Below are 20,752 nucleotides of genomic sequence, written 5' to 3'. Positions count from 1 at the left end.
TCCGTCACTGCTTATCTGTTTTAATCTTCTTGTCTCTTGATGTTCTCATGATATGATTTTTCATAGCTATTGTAAATTGTCTAGTTTTACTGACATGTTTTGTGATTTACAGCTCCTCCTGTTTTTATCACCTTACTCTGACCGGTAAGAATATGGTCTCCAATTCAATTGCAAAATGCCCAATATCAGCTTGATCTGGCCGCTAAGAGTTTATACATACTGACCGGTCCAGTTTGGGTAATGTAGCATTTCGAAGCAAATTCAGTGGTATTTCAATCTCAAGTCCTCTGTTTGAAAGGGGAAGGTATTACGAAGAGTACCCTGCGAGGAGAGGGAATGAGAGGCTAAAGAGGAACAAAGGGCGAAGCAGGGGAAGATGAGAGGAAGAAGACTGTTTATGGTCTGTGTGTTAAGGTCGAATCAGCAAAAAAAAAAGGGACTCGAAAAGGCTTGAGGGGTTGAGAAAGTCTGTGCTTTCTACCCGAGGTATTTGTTGAGAAGCATGACCAAGGAGAAAATAAAGAGACTTTGAAGAAGAGCTTTATAGTTCTTAGGAAACTGATTTATTGTTTATGAAAATCAGGGATATTTTTTTTCCATCGCAGTAGTATATCCTTTCTTCTTCGTCAGTCCTGTATTTTGTTTGATTCATTCAAATATTTTAGAACTTGATTGGATGTTATTTTGTTTAAATCTCGAACGATTGTATAACTTGATTTGAGATCATATGAGGGGAGGGTTGTAGCGGGAAAGATGAGTACGACAGGGGTAGGGGTGGCAACAATAGTCAGAATGCATTGGTACCATTTGAAAAATTGCGTAGTAGTAATATTTTTCAGAGAGTTAAAACATAGTCTTAAATTAGCACCAAGGGATTTGGCTGTGTGGCATGAGACAACAACTAAAGAAAGGTTTGCCCCCAAAGAGATCACTACTCCATGTCGGATCTCAAGAAAGCCAAACGTTCCAAACCTTGGGAGTCACTAGAGATTTGTCCAGTCATTAACTTGTGGTTAGGGAATCAATCAAGGTGTGCGGAAGGTAGCCCAAACACGCGATTATAAAAAATATATACTATACAGACTTGAATTTGGTTTTTTTTTTTTTTGGTAAAGAACTTGAATTTGGTAATATATTCGAGTCATGGGTTTAATTTGTAACACTCCTAAACTAGAATTCTTTCCGTCCATAGAAATATAGAATCCCTCGCACTGGGAACTTTTAGTCCCTTCACTCACTCTGCTTCATTTTTCTAATCACTAAGCCGATCCAATTTGGATCGAACCATCCTATTTGGTATGGTTTTGCGCTTCATTGGTATAGTTATGGTTATGCGGTTCATTGAAACCGTTAATTTGGTTTGGTTACTGACTATCGATTTAAGAACCGTGGTTAGAACCGAACCTGATCATTCACTATTAATACGTATGTCCAACTATATATTTTGATTTGGTAAGTTAATTTTCGCTCCTGGAAAGTTTAATCTATTTAGTGTAGAATATCATTGCTAGGAAAAAGAACACCCCCCCCCCCCCATACAAAATCAAACAAAGAAAGTCTTCAATATACTACTGTAGCTTTAGAAACCCGAACCATTAAGGATTCTATAGAGTCTTGAGTATTCAACCCAGTACCCCATTTTGTTCCTTTCCTACTCCAGTACTTCCCTAAATCCCATATTTCACGAGTTCATGTGTTGTGAAAAACTATTCAGATACTAAATGGGTAGATTTGATGACACGGGGGTGCACTAGTGCACCCCCACTACACGTGTAGTGCGGTTAATCCGGCCGTCCTTCTCGGCAATGGGGCTGGAATTTTCATCTGAACAATGAACGGCTAGAATTTGTAAGAGCTCGGATTAAATCCAAGTCGTCCGTGCCAAGATAGACAGTTAGATCGGCCGCACTACACGGTGTAGTGCGATGGGTGCACCACAGCCCCTCCCATTCCAGAATTTGAACCGAAGCAAAAACGGACTGGTCTTGCAGTTTGGTTCTAGTCAGGTTCCACACATATATTGGTTTGGTTTTGGTTCTCAATTTTTTTGAACCACACGGAATGGTGCGGTTACTAATTGTGTAGAGAATAGGACCAATCCGGACTTTGTGCGCCCCTAAATTATATCAATCACCTCGTTTTTTGTATTTCTTAAATGGAGATAATAAGGCCGGGGGATCCTAATTAAATTGGAACTAGGACACCACAAAACTTGTTAAACAAGGCAACGTTTGTAAAGGAAAACAAGTTGCCTTATTTTCACACACGCACTCTGTATATATATATGCCGTGATGCGGAGTCAAGACGAATCCCGGGAACCCTTATTTGCGTTGAAAGCGATTCAGTCTTCTCCAAGTTCTAATCAGCTGCTTGCCAATAAGGTATGTCGCGTTCTTCATTCCACTTTTCAAACACAGGAAACTAATCCATGCCTGATGCCTGTACCAGTATAATTTGGATGTAGCTATATTAATCAGTACTAATGTATATGAGCCGCGGTATTTTCCAATTTGGCACGGGAACTCTCAGGCTCACGATTGGGTCGTTCACGTAATAAGATACTTTTAACGCCGGGTTGAGACTTGAGTACGTATTAAGACAAGAAACAAGGAAACAATGAATTCGGAGAAGTTTGTGTCAGTATCCTGTAGATTCTAGTTAACCAATTGCAACAACTTTGTATTAAAGAGGGAATACAACCTTTTGAATTAGTATTGCAGGGAAAAAAAAAAAAAAGGTTACAAGTCTTACTCAGTTGGATTAGTATTTACTCTGTGGTTGGATGAACAGATTAATCTCTTAAAAGCACAAAAGGATGTCCATGCCGCAGAAGGGCACAACAATGGCAAAAAGAACCAAACAAAGCAAGAGCGGCCAAAGCAACCGCACAGAATCCAGGCCACCACGAGCAACAGAGAGGAGAGAGGAAACTTGGTCGCCGGTCATGGAAGGGATAATCCCACTTCCACCCTCTCTAACCGTGAATGCAGCCGCCCCATCTAATGCAGAAACATTACAACACGGTAAGAAGACAATGCATGAAAAGTTTGGAGACATTGTTGATCAACACATAGAAAGTGTTCTATATGGTCTGAGAAAGATGAGGCGATTGCCAGTTTTTCAAGAGATATGTCCTGAATAGAGAAATATGAGTATAAAAGGTACAGCAGTAGTTGCTCTGCGAGAGATGCCGTTTACCTATTATGACTACGTAGGCAGGATATTTGTTATTCTTTAGTACAGAATAGAAGGAAAACATGCTTTGGTATTGAAAGTTTTTGACATTTTATTGCTGCCGATAGCGTTTCTACTTTCAACTGTCAAAGAGTTCATTTCATTTTTCGGTATTGCACAGCCACAAGTTTCAATTTTTTAGTCCATCCATGTCACGGATGGAATCTTGCAATGATGCGCGAGATTGTACATATTGTCAATATGGAAATACCTCTCGAGGGGCAAGTTGATAACATTTAGGCTTTTTTTTTTTTTTTGACATTAATTTTTGTATACCACCAGTGCATGATGCATGTAACGAAAAGGCCCTCCAATGAATCAAAGAATGGGCGGATCAGTTTACGGTGCAAGCAAAACAGGAAGGACCTCGGATAGCCATTGTTGCACATACCTCGCTATGAGGAGAAAGGACTCTTGTTTCCAGCAATAAGAATGATGAAAATCTTTAGACATTAATATTAGAACGCTAAGATCTGGCGCTTCCAATCTCCTGGGAGACTGCCAATGCAAATCTTGGAATGTTATTGTCCTCAGGTGTTAACATTGGTCGCTGTGGATAAAGCGTGGGAGGTGGCGTGAGATTGCATTGAGCAGGGAGAGGAGGAAGAACATTGTACTCATACGGATCGCCAGTTAAACTGCAAATAACAGAAACCAAAATTAGGATGTGTTTGGATCATAGATTGATTGAGGGGAAAGGGAAAAAAGGGAAGACAGAATTACTTATACATGCTCAATTTCTGTAGGTAATCAAATGACACAGGGCGCTTCAGCTAAGGTCGCCCTTAGAGTGGGAAAATGCGGACTTCTATTAACAGCCATTGGATTGTGTTTTGAATGGTCCGGATCGGCGGATGATCTGTTTGCGCGAACAGATCGTCCGCGAATCCGGACCATTCAAAACACAATCCAACGGTAGCTGAGCGACGTCCGCATTTTTGTGGTATAAGGGCGACCTTAGCTGAAGCGCTCTGACAAATGACAACTTGATATTTTTGACATATTCTTTGCCATTAACGTATCTTATGAAGTTGTGTACAGGACTTGTGAAGGATAAAACTACTCCTGTACGTATCTTATCCTTCACAAGTCCAAAAACAGCACACGAGGCAAGGTTGAAACCAAGAATGAGAGCAGCAGCAGACAATCACAGTGATTTCAGTATAAATATAATCAGTAGCACTTGGACAAGTTTTAGGCAACTACATTAATCCTGTTAGTAGTTTAAACACCAAGCCTGAGACAACCGTTTATGCTCCCGATCTGTTAGATACCGAAAGTCCAACCTCTACAGGACTGCCGGAAAGGAAAGAAAATGAAATTGCAACTGAAGTAATTCAAAGGGACACCATATTATGGTTCGCATTTGTTAATTGTTGGAAGTTACGATAGCCTTCACCATGGCCCTAACATGTGCAGATCCCACAATGAGTGTGAGAAGGAGTGCTATGGACTTGACATTTTCCTAGCTGTTATACTTGTCAATACTCAAAAGATTTGTAAACAATGCAACAGAATCACCCCAACAAAAAAGAGCACTCAATAAATAATTAATACAGGCGAGATTCCTACTTGCATGTAAAGGGTATAAATTAATAGCAACCTTCAGAACTCATACCTTGTACTCTTGTACACTTGATCTTCATTGCTAAAATTATCACTTGATCGCTGCAATAGTCTTTGACCTGGGGTAGACCATGAATTTGGTGCAGGTAAGTCATCTGAAAAATATCTCCTCCTGATCAACTGAAAAGAGAGGGCCTTAGAGGGATTAGATGAAAACCCCAAACAATGAATGAAAGTTGGACGGGACATTAAAGAGCGAAAGCACAAACCATTCGAAAAAATTTCATCACAGCTTCTTTGTCATATCTTGCCCCTTTGGCAGCCTGTACATGTTAAAAATACACGAAACTTACTATAGGTCCACTGATGCAGAAATGACAACAATAAGCAACTACTTGCATCGTACCACCAATAACGAACATTCAAATCTCTTCAACTTAATAACTATAACTGCAAAATAAGATACTATACATCTCTCACAAAGGAACAAGAGTATCAAGTATTAACAAGTTTACTCCATCAACCACTGATAATTGCATGCTTTATAGCAAATCCTCAACTTGTCACCCTGCGGAAAAGTATAGAAATGAAAAAAGATGGCGACTTTATCCCAAGACGTTCAATAGAATATGAACATTAAGACCAGCAGAACCATTGGTGCTTTATAAATCAAAATCAGTTCATGAGAAAAATTGGCACAAGACTGAACTTCTTAACTTGCACTTGCTTTTTAAATTGGTTATTATGTATTTTCTATTCAAAGATATAAAAAAAACTCTCCTAAAGGATCGTATCATGGAAGCATGGCTGTACAGACCACAAAAACTAGATAGTTCAATTGTGTTGTTGCATGGAAGTTAAACCCACAACTTTGCGGAGTGATGTGGAACCACCACCATAGGAATTTAAAATCAAGTCATGCATTAGGCCCACAAAATCCCTTCTTTAAAAAACACAGCATTCATTTTTATTTCATTTGGGCATCCTGAGGAGACATGAGTTTTGGCAAATGGGTTTAGGCCAAAATATAGCAGACCTTGGGTTACAGAGCAAGAGCATTAAACAAGATCAAAAGAAACAGAAAGCGTTAAACAGATTTCCACTTGGAGTTTAAATATTCACCGCTACAAGGCCTCCACTGCCAGGAAAACTCTCAGTCAATGGAAGTTCCTCACTTGATGGAAGCAAACCCTGCTTCTCAACCCAATGGCGCGCAGCATCAACAAGATTGCCACTGCTTCCTCTTGTGCCATCTTTTGCAGCAATATCGGCTTTATTGCCAATCACAATGTAAGGGATAGGTAGGCCACCTGGACCTCCAGATCCTAAAGGGACAGAAAACGTCCCAGTTGCTGCTATCTCTACCGCCCACTTCTGCAAGCTTGTTTTTGTCCTTCGCTGAGATAGATCGTGAACAAAAATAACACCTACAAATGAATTACAGGTTGGAAAAAATAATTAAAGCGGATAGTCAAGAGCTTCAATGAGTATAAATCGTAGATGGCATGACATGCAGAAGTTTCAAGGGCTTAAGCAGTTTCATATATGTGTGTGTGTGTGTGTGTGAGAGAGAGAGAGAGAGAGAGAGAGAGACATATAAACACCATTGAACGACATTAACTCACACGTTACATAGGGGTGTCAATTGCGGCTGCGCGTATCTAAGGGTCAGACCTGTCAAACCTCAAGGCTATATGGACTTGGAAAAAACGATGATTTAGCTAGTAGATTTTATCAATTTGGGAATAAAATACTATTTTATGTAACATAGAGCGTCATATCACAAAAAAGGTAACGTCATAAAAGGCATTTTAGTCATCTTATAGCCAGTATGCCACAAAATTATGGAAGTGTTATATTATATGACAAGTTTCTGATGGGAAGAATCAAACCCATAATCTTATACTCCTTGTCCTGGGGCAAGTATCAAACACGGGTAAATAATTTCTTTTGAAGAGTTCAAGTAGCAAAGCATACACTCCATTAACAAGGCAATAAACTGCGAGAAAAAAAGCAGGCATATATACAGTATCTAACTTGAATTCCTGTACCAAGTACACAGCAGGCTGCAACTCCCGAACAGATATCAAACTTGTGAGAACATGTGCATAGGAGGTTTCCAAAGTTTAGGCAATCTCTTTTCTTAACTTTAACACATGCAGGACTAAAAATAGATGTTCTAAGAAGCCATGATGATCAGTGCTCACCATTGATATGTGAATAGAAGAGGGACCTGCAATCCTTGTACCGATCATGTCCAGACACATCCCAAAGTTCAACAAAGAAATTCCTATCACCGTCACCTTTGATGCTATTTGAAGAGCTACCAGAATTCCCATAAGTTGTGTGCTGCATTTAAAAAAAAAGGAAGAAGTTAATGAAGATTCAATATATAGCCATTGTTGCCGCAAAAACACAAGGAAGGTTGAGTCTTGCCTTTACACTAACTGTACACCCAATGGTTTGAGAAGGACTATAAATGGAAGAACCTTTCAGAATCAAATGTACCAGAGAAGTTTTCCCCACTCCTACACAAAATTCAAATAGAAATAAGTTTGACATCACGTAGTGAAGATAGAGAGATGTACCGAGATACCAGCCAAGGAAAGGAAATTTTGTATGGGTCAAGCATGAGCACATTTGAATCACACAAATGAATCAGTGGTCTTCCTCCATACCTCTTCCATTTACTCAAGATTAAAAAACATGAAGGGCACTTCAATTTAGATTCATCAAATCCTATTTTGGACAGTCCTGTTAAGAAATTTTCAGGCACTGGATTTATTTTCTTAACCATGCGATCCTATTCTTTCAGATGGCCGAACACAAACAATTGGCTATGGTACTGGAATAGTAAAAGCCTTGAAGTTCCACTACCTCTAGTAGTGATCTTGCACCTGAGGATGCATTCTTTGTGGCTAGCGTGAACAACAGTGTAGATCTTACTCTAGTTTTACAGCCCCTATGGCCGGTGAGAAACGGAAGGAAAGGAGAATCCTATCACATGTTTAGGTGAATAGAAAGGTGAGAAATGGTGAGAAATGAGGAAAAATGGTGGATCTTTATGGATCCATTTTTGTTTCTCACTAGTGGTGAGATTTGGTGAGCAACCTCAATACTTACTTTTTTGACAATTTCTCAAAATCCAAAGGGGCTCTTAGTGATGAAGCCTCAAAAGAACGTGTTAGTGAGTTGAAGTGTTTCTGGTGATCAAATTTTTAAATCTTACATGACGATTCTTCACATCACCATCCCTGAAAGAAAGATTCGCTTCTTCTTTGGCACTTCCACCATTGCCAAAACGTCCAATCAACTCTTCTACAATTGTACCGTTACCAATTTTTGATGGAGTCAATGGGCCACGGAAGAACCTAAGCTGTGATGACAGAACTAATGCTGTCCATCATTTGCTAAGTTATGACAAATTGGATAGAATTGGCATGACATTAAGCCGTTGCCCTTAATGTGGAATTTAGGAGAGATATAACCAGATATGGCTCCAAACAGACCCATATACTCCCATTTTAATAAGATTACAGCATTTCATTATACCCACAAAGTTCACTGACTCGAGGAATACCACAATTACATATACTGAATATCATCACTGGAAATTCAAAGCACTTAACAATAACATCAATAGTAGTTATTTGAACCTGAATTTAAATTCTATGGAAGTAGAAATATTACACCGACATGCTTGATTTCTGTTGTTAAGGCAACAAAACTGTTGGGCAAAGGATGCCAAGGTTGTCAAGCTCGTTTATATCCGATGAGTTACCAGGTAAGAAAAGACCAAATCATATCCATTCGAAATGGAAACACTACCAAACATATGAGTAAATGAAGGAAACATTGCAAACAAAGTCATATACCAGAATCCAAACAGATTTATAAATTAACAAAAAAAAAATTTTAATTTGAAAAGGAAAAAGTTGAAAACATAAGATTATAATAAGACAATAATAGTAGAGTATCAGAATCAAGTACCTGAATCTCCAACAACAAGCACTCGGACCTGCCCGCAGGCGGTTCCACCGTTCACCTCTTTCTTCTCCTCCTCTCGTTCCCTCCAAAACATGTTTTGTGCCAAAATCCTTCTCCACTAAACACACCCACAAATCAATTCCCAGACAATTTTCCTTCTTTAAACCATAAATGTCAAATCAATTAAGCTCCACCCAAATCAGTTAATCCCAATTGGTGTGTTCCAAAATTCAACGCAACATTCATATCAAACACACAAAAACAAAAAACGCTAAGTCAGAGCTAAAAATTGACAGCCCTAAAATGAAACAGCCCAATAAAGCAATATATATATATATAGATATATATCTCAGTTCATTGAATCAATAGTTCTTAACTAATCTGACGGGGTAATCTTGTAATGGGTCTGCTTGAAATGCAATTCCCACACCAAAAATCCGAATAACAAGTGGAAAATTGAGATATAGGAACTGGGTTTCCCAGAAAAGTTATGAAGGCAAAGTATTATACTTGCGATGCAAACCTCTAAATTGTAGTAATAACGGGTAATGCAGATCTATTCGTGGGAAGCAAAGCTAAACGGCGGGGGGGCAAATAGGGATCAACAATTGTCGGCAGGAGTTGCCTGGAGGAATGCAGAGGATCGAGATCCGATGACGTGAACGTGGTGTTCACGCGCAATAAGAGCGTGAACATGGCAGTTTATTTGGTTAGCCACCCGCCTTTGCGCGAGTACCGGAATTAAAAAGGCGGGTCTAAATTCTAAAAGGAAATAAAATACTCAGTGTCTTGATTCCGCAAATGGAACAAGGATCATATATTAAAAAAAACACAGATTCAGATTTAAATTGTGTTTAGAATGGTTCTACGCACGCAAGTGCACGCAAAATTTTTACCATTAATTGTCAAATGAACGAATGTGATTGTGCAGCTCTGTGAATAATTTATTCTCGTGCTTTATATATGTGTTCTTAAAGATTTTCCAGCCCCAAATGTGGTGCAATTTTTACATTGTAAATTTTCCCCTCCCACCACTGCATCTAGTGTCAAACAAAAATTGTTAAATTTATAGTGTTGTCGACAATAGCAAGATTAGATTATTTGCACAGAAACCATGAAATTTCATAATTTAAGTCATTCATTTTGATAATTGTAAATGTAAAGTACATCACGTGTTAATTTAGGATTGATGTATTTTGACATTAACAAATGAGGTATTTTGAATTTGTTGGACTTCTTGGAAGATAAGCTATTGTGAAAGACTCGTGTGTGCGTGCAAATGCATATCCTAACTTTAGGACTTAGGGTCAATCAATCCACATTGAATTCAGAAGATGTCGTCCATTCGTTCATTACCGAAATGAAACTTGAGCTATTTATTGCCGAAATTGGACGGCCGGGATGGATCAGCACACATGCTAAGCTCCCGGGCTCTGTTAAGACCATTTGCAGGATTTGACAGGTGAAAGAGTCACAAGAAATGCGCAATCGCTTGCTTACTGTAAAGCCTTTTCAAGTCAAATTGATATCTGATGGGCCCTTTGATAGGTGGAGTCACAAGAAAAGGGGATCTTTCTAATTTTGTTTTATCTTTTTGTGATCAAACACAAGAAGAGGCCCTTATCTCAATTAAAAAGACACACAAGAAAAGGCTTTCAAGAGTATGATCTTTTCTTCTACTGCTACTTGTTTAGAAATTACGTAAGAATTCGAGAAAAGAAAAAAGAGAGAGAGAGAGAGAGTACTGGATAAAGAAACCATTACCAACCAATTTTTTAGTCTTGCCGAGGGGGAAAGGGTTCAATAGAGAAATCATTACATAAGCTCTTTCTTTGTAAAAAAAATATAGGGGGAAAGTTATGAAAGTTACTGTACATGTTTTGGTTGACCACACAAAGTGGTTGTAATAGTTTTATGCAAACAAATTCAAAGGAAATTGATATTCGCGCTCCACTTTTTACTGATGGCGCTCTGCTTTATTCATGAAGTTATTAGTAACTTCACGTTTAAATTAGAGCGCCATCAGTAAAAAGTAAAACACGAATATCAATTTTCATTGTCAAATATGCTTTAACAATCAGAGAAGGACTTTGTGTCCAAGCCTTCCCCCATTTTCCTATATGACATCCCTCTCCCTCATATGCAAAGATACAGGAAAATTGATAAGAGAGAAAGAAAAAGGAAGTTATACATAAAGGTAATGAGAATTTGATTGATTTGGAAGATCGATCTCGAATAGTTCTTGAAGAACTAACTTCATATACATAGTGTGTTCAATACGTATTTTACTTTCACACAAGTTTTTTTTTTTTTAATTTATGTCTCAATTTTATAACAGGAAAGAATTTGTTTTGTAAAGCTATGATAAATATAGATATCTTTCGGTCAAGTATGTATAGATACTTGTTTTCATATTTTGATTCCGTGACGCTAAAGATGTAGAAAATGTACTAATCATAACCAGTAATTTGGCATTGACCTGTAACCAGACTAGGCCAATTATTTGTAGCTGATCAAGATAGGATTTGCTCTCCATTATTACTATATATATTATATAATGGGGAGCGTTCGGCGGACACAAATAAAAATACAAAAAAAGACATTCCATTGAAACCAATGGCTGAGATTAGAAGTTCCCAAAAAATTACTCCTGACCGCAAAGAATTACTCTTGGCGGCCAAGATTACTCTTGGCCGCCAAGAATTACAACCAGAGGTAGTTATTTGCGGGCAAGAGTAATTCTTGACGACTAATTCTTTGCGAACTTCTAATCTCGGCCATTTGTTTCAGTGGTTGAGATAGAGTGTCTTTTTTTATGTTTTTGTTTGTCCTCAGAACGCTCCCCATATATAATAAAGCTAGAGAAATTTAGAAGTTTGTTTCTTCTTAAAGTCTCATATTCATTTTCTTTGTTAGCAACTTTCGGGGTCATCTCATTCTCACGTATAAGCATGTGAAACGGCTGTGAAAGTGTAGTAAAAAGTAGTCTGAGAGGTGCACAAGATGGCGAGAGACACTCTACATTACCAAAGACAAAAAACAAAAACAAAAAACGGTGGCGGGACGCACGACTGAGTAACAGGTCAACTACAAAAAAAAAGAAAAAAGAAAAAAGAACATAAATAATTACGCTTTTAAATAGAATCCATACATGTGATTTCGGACGGCAAAAGGCTCACATGGCCATCCTTGCACTAATTTACAGGCTGACACTAATCAGAAAAGTAAACCCAGAAAAGAAGAAGAGGAACATTGAAGAACAATCTCCTCCAAAAGTGGGCAGACTTTTCTTGAATCATCCCTTTTGAATCATTCTTTCTCTAGAGCCTTGTATATACCCGAAGTCCAAAACCCAGAATCCAAAAGTCGAGAAAAAGGTTCCATTTTTGTTAGCTGTTCATCATGTTGAAACCAAACAGGACTTTGCTCAAGGTCATCGTCCTCGGCGATAGCGGGTATGATTCTGGTCATTAATCTTTGATTTGGCAGTTGGGTTTGTTTCTCTGGCTTGGTTTAAAGCATCATGGGAGTTTGTTTCGTTTCGAAATTGTGTCATACTTCCTTTCTTTCTAATTTCAGTTGTATTTTCTTCAGGGTTGGAAAGACATCTTTGATGAATCAGTATCCTAAATGTCTGCATACAACCACCACTTCGCATGATGATTTACTACTTGTGTATTAGTAGTAGATAGGGTGTTCGTGGAAAAGTGACAAAGAAAATTGCTATTTAGGCCAAGTTTCCCTAATTGTCTAAACGGGCTAAAGCTCACAAAACACAGATATCGAGATAGGTCATTCTCCTCACATACATCAACTAAATGTCCAAATAGCGGAAACAACTTGTCTACAAGTCCAAAAAGTATAAGTTTACTTTTTAAGGGAAACTAAAAAGTCTGAGTGACTTTGGTATTATGCCATGTTTGATGTCTAGATTAGAGAATGAGATTCCATGATAAAGGAGTATATAGGAATGCATTTATAGTATTTTTCATTGTACTGATTGGTGGAGGGATTACTTGTCCGAAGGACATATCAGTTTTACGACAGGTGTTTCAATGCATCAAAATGATGTTGTTTTAATACACAAACGGTGCTGTCATATTTGTGGTTCTTTGACGGTCACTCCAGATATGTCTACAAGAAATTCAGGCAACAATATAAGTCTACAATTGGAGCTGATTTTGTCACAAAAGAACTAGAGATTGACGGCAAACTGATCACTTTGCAAGTGGGTAATCAGCTCAAACTAATACTCCTAATCAATGTATTTTGCTTGAGAACGAAGGAGTATTAATTTAATCACATATGCTGAATTTGTGTTGATTGCGTATGTCAGATTTGGGACACGGCTGGGCAAGAAAGGTTTCAGAGCCTGGGTGTTGCATTTTACCGCGGTGCAGATTGCTGCATCCTTGTATATGATGTGAATATACTCAAGTCATTTGAGACACTTCAAAATTGGCACGACGAGTTTCTGAAGCAGGTTATAATTTTTCATGTTTAATTCGATGCTCGATGATTGAGTTTTTAAGATTATAAATGGGCATTACACCATTTTAGTTTCCATTTCTCTTTTTGGGTGAAGGTTGCGGTTATACATCAAAGATAGCTTTTGTTTTTTCAGCATCCAGCACAACCAACAAGAGGATGGAAATTGGAGTCTTTTCTTTCTCCTAGTCCTTCGTTTTCCCTCTCCAAATCTCTTTCCCTCTTTTAAACTGGCATTGAAATAACAAGCGTAGCGTTGTTGGAGTTATATATTGATCTTAGATAGGGAGTATCCATAGATCAACTGTGTTCATTAGGCTATCTTATGCATAGATACATCACATAAAAGATGTACATAAATTGCAATTTTGCATTCAACAAGCGACAACTTACAAGTGAAGGAATTTCAAGAACAGTTCTCTTCTACGTGTTTGGCGTAGAGGTAAAAAAGACAAAGAAGAACAAACCAGATCTCTAAGATAAATGTAGCATTTGATACCTCATGATTTTGATAATCGGTTCGGTATGTGACTCTAGGCAGATCCGACGGAGCCAGATACATTTCCCTTCGTACTAGTTGGTAACAAGGTCGATGTGGATGGTGGAAACAACAGAGCGGTAAGAATGCTAAGTTTTGAGTAACTTGTCGAGTTGTATGTTATCACTTTTGCTGCATATGGTTTGAAGTATCCTTTATTTGGTATATGCAGGTTTCTGAGAAAACAGCAAGGGAGTGGTGTGTTTCCAGGGGAAACATGTCTTACTTTGAGACTTCAGCTAAAGAAAATTACAATGTGGATGATGCATTCATCTGCATTGCAAAAACTGCACTCTTGAACCAACGGGAGCAAGAAATGTAATGAGGACTCTCTTTCATTTGATCATGTGGTGCTCTTAGTTATTTACTACCTCAGTCCCACTTTTTTTAGAACTGTGGTATTTTCATGTCACAAAGTAAAGCCCTACAGTGCATAGTTTTTCAAATTTGGTAGTTATTTTCTGGGCAATAAAATTGATAGGTGGGGACAATATTCAGAGAGACCCATACCCGAAATAAGCCAGAGCGGCCTCTAATTTGCAGCAATCTTCTTTTCGTGTTTTTTCAATACTAGTTTTTAGTTTTGATTTTGGTAGAAAGATCGATAACCAGCCTTTAAAAAAATCCTTGAATTAAAGGTAGAAACAGTAACTGTGTATTGAATAAATGGGAAGAAAACGTGTTTTCATTCAAGTCTATGACCATGGTTTCTTTCTTTTTTTTTGGATAGGCTATGACCATGGTTTCTTAAGTAGTGGTTATATGAAAATTTTGGAATTTCTTGCCTCTGCATAATGAGAGAACTGAGCATATCTGATCACATTGATGAAAAACTTAACGAAATCAAATCCTACAGTGCATAAACTTATTCCCTACTTTCTACTGATTTGAGAATCCTTTTTTTTTCTTTTTTCTTTGTGTGTGTGCGCGCGTGCACGTCTTTGGATTGAAGATGTTACTTACAAAGATTTTGATACTCCTACTAGTAACCAACCAAATTGTGATCTAGCTAATTGCCGTTTTATTTTCAGGTATGCCCACGGAATCCAAGAATCGATTTCAGGAATTGAACACAGAGGAGGATGTGCATGCTAAACTTGGCTGGGCTGCACTTGAAACATATAATTTGGTTACCTTTTTGGTTTGCCTAATTCTCCATTCTTTTTCAATAATCTCTCTGTATATGTCTCATTGTATTAACACAAATGAAACTGGAGAGTGGTTACCTTATTCTTCTTTTCTTTGAAAAAAAATTGAGTGTTTGATTTTTTATTTTTTTAACCCACTGTGGTTGCTTGTTTTGAGTCTGCTAAGTAATGTAACATGATCAGGTTTGGTGGAAATACCTTATTTGCAAATGTAAATTATACTCACTCTCATTTTTCATTTTTGGATAAAAAGTACTTTCATAAGTTAACTCGTACATACCAAAAGGGAGTGTCGACCTTATATTTATTGGAAATTAGCTTTGGAGGACATGCTTGGTAAAAAATAAAACAGTTCGGATCCACGACACATAAGTATTTTTTACGCTTGAGTTCATATACGTGTTTTGGAAAACAGATACTCGCTCATATTAACTTTTAAACGACGATCCATAAAAATCAAGTGAAAAACGATTCCTAATACAATTTTCGTTGAACATTGGCTTCATGGAATTATGGAAATATATGGCTTTTACTCAGCCCTTCCTTCCCAACCAATCATTTACTATCATAATTTTCCAAAATTACATCAATTTAGTAAAATAAGAAGCAAAAGACAAAAATCTCCTTATTGACCATGCAAGAGTATCTTCCTATTGTGCAATAGGGACCTCAAATACTATACCAAAAATCGAATAAAACTGAAACAAAATATTTCTAGTAGTAAGAACACATGCAAGCTAACAAAACGAGCCGAACCGAGTTTTGTAGTGTTTTAGGTCAGCTTGTTTACTAAATGAGCCAAAAATTCGAGCTCAAACTTGGTTCGGCTATAAATGAGCTGAGCCCTTAACAAACCAAGTTAGGTTCCTTTACTAAAGAACCTCTATAAACGAGTCGAACCTACTTGTTCGAGCTGAGCTTTGTCGAGCCAAGCTTTGGAGTATGAAACTCAGCTCGTTTACTAAATGAGCCCATAACTCGAGCTCAACTACTAAATGAGTTGAGCAAAGCCAAGCATGTCCGAACGAACCAAGACTTAGGGCCCGTTCGGACAAATAAACCACAGTGGCTTATTTTTTGTTCTTATTCAAATTTTTTTCGTATCACTTGGCTTATTGTCATTTTTTTGGGGATTATTGCATCCTCACGACAAGAGGAATCTAAAAAGTAAAAAAAATTTACCGAAATCTAATTTTTTTTGAATAAAGACGAAAAAATTGGCTTATTGATTTACTTTCGTCTTTATTCAAAAAAAATTGGATTTCGGTCAAAAATTTTAAATTTTTAGATTCCTCTTGTCATGAGGATGCAATAATCCCTAAAAAAATGACAATAAGCCAAATGATACGAAAAAAATTTGAATAAGAACAAAAAATAAGCCATTTTGAATAAGCTGTTCGTGACTTGTGAGCAATACGGTTCGTTTTGCAGCCCCAAATTCGCACTTGGGCACAAGTAGAATCGATCCAGACACGTGTTTCTTGATATTTATTCATTTCCCATCCCACTCTCTCTCCTCTCTCTCTCGCGTGTTGCGTTCGTCGTCTCCAATGGCGTTCACAGCGACAGTCCGTTGCCCCTCTCTCTTCCGCCTGCCGAGGAATTCAATCTCTCTACCTCAATCTCCAGCTTCAATTTCGTTCCGATCCTCGCCTGCGTATCTCAGCCGCCCGAAGCCCTTATCGATTCGATCAGCCTCAGTCGAAGGTAGTGTATTTTTCGATACTCTTGCGTAAATGGAGATATCAAATTGATAGTATTTTAGTGACGTACAGCGACAAGGTTTATCGAATTCAAGTTCTATGCCAGTAAATTGAAGCAACGTGTATGATTGGGAAAATGAACTTTTTACGCATATTGTTGATATTATCCGATTTTCTTTTTAATCATGTACACAAAAGGAATTGTACTGGTTTTGTTTTGGAAAGCATAGAAAGTGTTGATTTAGTAGTTATGGTAAGCTGCGGTTTGAAGCTGCAGCATGAGTGATGAAATCAAAGCATGGGGTTTTAAATGATGCGTTAGGGCTTGGGAGAGCAATATATTTTTTGTTGGAACTGGGTTATCCAATTACTCAAACAAACATGACTGAAACGCAGATAGTCGTGTGACTCATGTCGATGACGGTGGAAAAGCGAGCTGCTCCGTTTGTTTCAAAGTAAAATGTTTTCCGATGTAAAAGTTTTTCCATGTAAAATGATTTTGCAAAAAACAAAAGTTTCTTTTCCATTTTCCGGTGTTTGGTTGATAGATGTAAAATGACGTTGTGTGTATTGTATACATATGTATGTATGTAGGTATTGCATACAAAATTTTGTCGTATTCGATGAGAAGGCATAGGGTTAGGTCATAGGTGGATAAGATTGGGATGTGGGGGGCTCGGTAAATAACATAATTATGTGTCAAGCAGCCCAAATTCGGGAAATGACTTGCCACCTTTTCAAGAAAATAACATTTTCAGCCATATGAAGTAAAATGTTTTAAGTACTTGGTAAAATATTTTCCTTTTTTTGCACAACCAAACACTAAAAAATAAGTAAAACATTTTTCAGGAAAATATTTTACGTCCAAACAAACGAAGCAAGGCGTGGGTATGGGGCTTAAACGTGCAGAAGCGAAGCGGTGAAGCGCAAAAAGCGAGCGCTTAACATTTGTATATATAATCATTTTTTAAAGTCTATCCACCTCTGATTGAGATCCAGCGCACCAGATCAAAGCTTTTAATGAGACCAAAGCACGAGATAACAACTTTTATAAAAAGTCCTAATCTCATCTAATACGATCTTCCATTGGCACTTATTCTCCTCTTGGACTGCATTGGCCTTTCCTTCGACCTTCCTCTGCCACGATTCCTTCAATTAGACTGCAATTAGCCTACGAGTACTTCATCACGTTTCTAATTTCTGAAGCTAAACATTCAAACTTCAAAGATTAGTTTTGATGGAAGCGCAGTATGTTCTTTTTTTTCTTATATGGTCATTTGAATGTCATGTATGATTATTGACGTTCTACCTTTTTGGACTTGAAAGTATGGTACTTGGATTATTACATATGTTGTTTTCAATAGTACATGTCCTATTTGATGATATTGTGTCATTTGGTCACTTGGTAAGGTACGTCTACTCTCTTTTTTAAGGGCCCTTGGCGCTTCTATGCGCCTCAGGCGTTTTGAAACACTGGAAGATAAGAGGCATCATGGCGCGTCTAATCTGCAAATTTTGGAACTTCGTCTTATGATGCCCTAGGGTATGTTTCTAGCTAAGTAAGGCTCACACACAGGGGTGTGGACATTTTTTGATCGAACCAAAAAACTTAAAAGTTATTTGGTATAGAGGTGCATGTTATGTGATCATCTTGATACCCAAGTAGTCCGGGTTTATATTCTCTCAGAGCATCCGCAATGGGAATAATCAAAATCGATAACCAAAATGTGTCACGTCAGCATTTGATTATCCATTTAGTTCATAATCAAACCTAACAAACTTGATCTCTACATTGGTTATTTTTGTATCCCTATAAAAAAAAACCCCCACAATACGCAATGCATCTATGTCCAATTGCAAACGAGTTCTAATCACGCACCCGACCACACCAAATTATTCGTCTCGATGAGACGATTCTAATGTGAGGTGTTTTTTAATTTTTTAGTTTTGAATTTGGTTATTGGGTTTGGTTATTGAGTTTTGGTTATTGGTAAAAGTTGTTAAGTTTGGTTATTCAAAGGTCAAAATTTGATGAGTTGCTAAGAGGTTGCTAAGTTTGGTTATTACAATGTGAGCACTTTTTTGAGCAAACATTGCAACCTTTTAGTTTTGATTATTACATTGTGGATGCTCTCACACCCGCTAATGAACAGCCGTTAACTAGCTCTATCACTTGTACCCAATTGTGGGTTGTGTCTGCTTTTTGTTTCCCCTTCCTACCATGTAAATCCTTATGTGTGTCTGACCCAAAAGCTTAAGCTTTTTGGTAGAAAGGTCTCTCGTGTACTACTTGATCTACCCTTCCTTATCCAAGCAATAAGGGATTATATTCTCTAACAAGGTAGGCTCATTATGCGAGCGAGAGACCCCAATTCTTCATCATTTCTTCTCTTAAAGAAACAAGATACATTTACTCTGAAACAGTTGTCTTTTCGTTTTGGAAACCGATGATTGTGTAGTACTTCTTGCTCTATTTTGTCCATAAAAGTCCTTTGGTTAGGTCCTAGGTCTACTCAGTTCTCTTCATTGAATTATAGTAAACTATCAACTATTAAGAATTCGTGAATTTCGCCTTGTGTGCATCAGCTCCGCCGGCTTCTGGGGGGCTTGCACCTGCTGTGGGCTTGACGGATAATGCACTGAAGCACTTGAGTAAGATGAGATCTGAACGGAATGAAGATTTATGCTTAAGAATAGGTGTCAAACAGGGTGGGTGCTCCGGGATGTCTTACACAATGGAGTTTGAGAGCAGAGAAAATGCGAGGCCAGATGATTCCATCATTGAATACAATGGGTTTGTTATAGGTACGCCTGTATCACCTTTTTTGCTTATTTGAGGTTTGAGTATGTACTAACAAAGCTTGTGAGTAGACATTTAATGGCTGATGCTACATTGATGTTTTCAACTCTACACGTAATTGCTTAGCAAAAAAAAAAAAACTCTACACGTAATTGTTCAGTTGGATGAGGACTTTTACCGTTTCTTTGATGCTCTAACCTCAATTCATCCCCTATTTTTGACTCCCATCACTATTATAATAGGTTGACTAAATATTTAGGACCTTAGTAGCAAGGAGCTTCTAAAGTGGTGCCGCTCCTACCTTAGAAGCGCGCTCCTGCGCTCCCATTGAGATGTAAGCTTTTGGGTTCTAGTTTGAGCACAACCATTTTGGGCATTTAGTACAGTAGGTTAATAAGTCCCCTTGGGGGGGGACTCATTAATGTTTAATGCGCGTTAACTGGTCTTACTTTTTTGGTTCAATGATGTTAACATGCTAGAGGAGAAGAAAGAAACACTTATCTACCCTCGATATCCAGTGCTGTATCTAATTGTACTCTGCTGTGTTACCGAACAAATTCTTCTCTATTTCTGATGACCTTTTAGATACTGTGCAACACCTGACCTTGCATTCTCTCTTTGTGTAGTTTGCGATCCGAAGAGCCTTCTTTTCATTTATGGGATGCAATTGGACTACAGCAACGCGCTCATTGGCGGAGGCTTCTCTTTCAAAAATCCGAATGCTACACAAACCTGTGGTTGTGGTAAATCATTTGCTGCTGAGATGTAAAATCTTGTAAAGATGAAAGATTGAGCTAGATCATTACCCGAAGAAAACCTAGTTTGATTGGACTACTGAGTGTCTAATTGTCTGGTTAAGAAACCTGTGATTGTATAATATAAGCCAAATTTGTTTGAGCATTTTTTTTGTGAGATGCCATTCGTCTGAGCTCGTGTAGTTGTCGTATGCAGATTTTAAACGTTTTATCTCACCTAAAGGGTGATGAACTAGAAATTTCGTTTGGTTTTGATCGCACTATTATTTTTAATCTTTTAGAGAAAACAAACAAAAATTCCAAACATTAATTTAGCGCGCAGAGTCAGAGACCCAAGAACCAGAAAAATTATTGGATTGTCCTGGGCAAAGGCCATGTGGTGCTCCAATGTCCTTTTCCACCGTAGGGTGTGAGGCCTAGTATTTATTGTATGAACCCCACATGACTTGTGGTGGATGCCCTTTTCCACCATAGGGTGTGGGGCCTAGTATTTATTGTATGAACCCCGTATGACTTGTGGTGGAGAAGGCGT

The 20,752-nt window shown here is 38.0% G+C and overlaps 4 protein-coding genes across 6 annotated transcripts; 3 read left to right on the top strand and 1 right to left on the bottom strand.

Moving 5' to 3' along the window:
• Window positions 1–2,053: 2,053 nt before the first annotated feature.
• On the top strand, window positions 2,054–3,004 carry LOC131298158 (uncharacterized). The gene is made up of 2 exons (XM_058323479.1): window positions 2,054–2,382; window positions 2,792–3,004. The coding sequence occupies exons 1-2, from the start codon at window positions 2,293–2,295 to the stop codon at window positions 3,002–3,004; spliced, it is 303 nt and encodes a 100-aa protein (XP_058179462.1). The 5' UTR covers window positions 2,054–2,292.
• Window positions 2,660–9,561, bottom strand: LOC131298157 (small GTPase LIP1-like). Of its 3 annotated transcripts, none has more exons than XM_058323477.1 (9): window positions 9,414–9,561; window positions 8,792–8,898; window positions 7,238–7,329; window positions 7,009–7,150; window positions 5,924–6,228; window positions 5,071–5,124; window positions 4,854–4,981; window positions 3,627–3,873; window positions 2,660–3,199 (listed from the first exon to the last, which is right to left on the bottom strand). In XM_058323477.1, the coding sequence occupies exons 1-8, from the start codon at window positions 9,482–9,484 to the stop codon at window positions 3,702–3,704; spliced, it is 1,071 nt and encodes a 356-aa protein (XP_058179460.1). In that variant the 5' UTR covers window positions 9,485–9,561; the 3' UTR covers window positions 2,660–3,199; window positions 3,627–3,701. The 3 variants fall into 3 exon arrangements, with proteins under 3 accessions (XP_058179460.1, XP_058179459.1, XP_058179461.1); XM_058323476.1 differs by having other exon boundaries at window positions 2,660–3,000; XM_058323478.1 differs by having other exon boundaries at window positions 2,660–2,975.
• Window positions 9,562–11,933: 2,372 nt separating this feature from the next.
• On the top strand, window positions 11,934–15,290 carry LOC131298156 (ras-related protein Rab7-like). Its single transcript, XM_058323475.1, has 7 exons — window positions 11,934–12,243; window positions 12,383–12,409; window positions 12,917–13,016; window positions 13,125–13,271; window positions 13,814–13,894; window positions 13,987–14,132; window positions 14,846–15,290. The coding sequence occupies exons 1-7, from the start codon at window positions 12,191–12,193 to the stop codon at window positions 14,907–14,909; spliced, it is 618 nt and encodes a 205-aa protein (XP_058179458.1). The 5' UTR covers window positions 11,934–12,190; the 3' UTR covers window positions 14,910–15,290.
• Window positions 15,291–16,387: 1,097 nt separating this feature from the next.
• Window positions 16,388–20,365, top strand: LOC131298155 (iron-sulfur assembly protein IscA, chloroplastic). Its single transcript, XM_058323474.1, has 3 exons — window positions 16,388–16,669; window positions 19,252–19,470; window positions 20,092–20,365. Exons 1-3 carry the CDS (start codon window positions 16,513–16,515, stop codon window positions 20,232–20,234), a joined length of 519 nt encoding a protein of 172 aa, XP_058179457.1. The 5' UTR covers window positions 16,388–16,512; the 3' UTR covers window positions 20,235–20,365.
• The last annotated feature ends 387 nt before the right edge of the window (window positions 20,366–20,752 follow it).

This window comes from Rhododendron vialii, chromosome 8a, assembly GCF_030253575.1.
Source record: "Rhododendron vialii isolate Sample 1 chromosome 8a, ASM3025357v1".
Taxonomy (NCBI): domain Eukaryota; kingdom Viridiplantae; phylum Streptophyta; class Magnoliopsida; order Ericales; family Ericaceae; genus Rhododendron; species Rhododendron vialii.
Note: the sequence above shows the minus strand (reverse complement) of the source record. Positions and strands in the feature narration are given on the sequence as shown.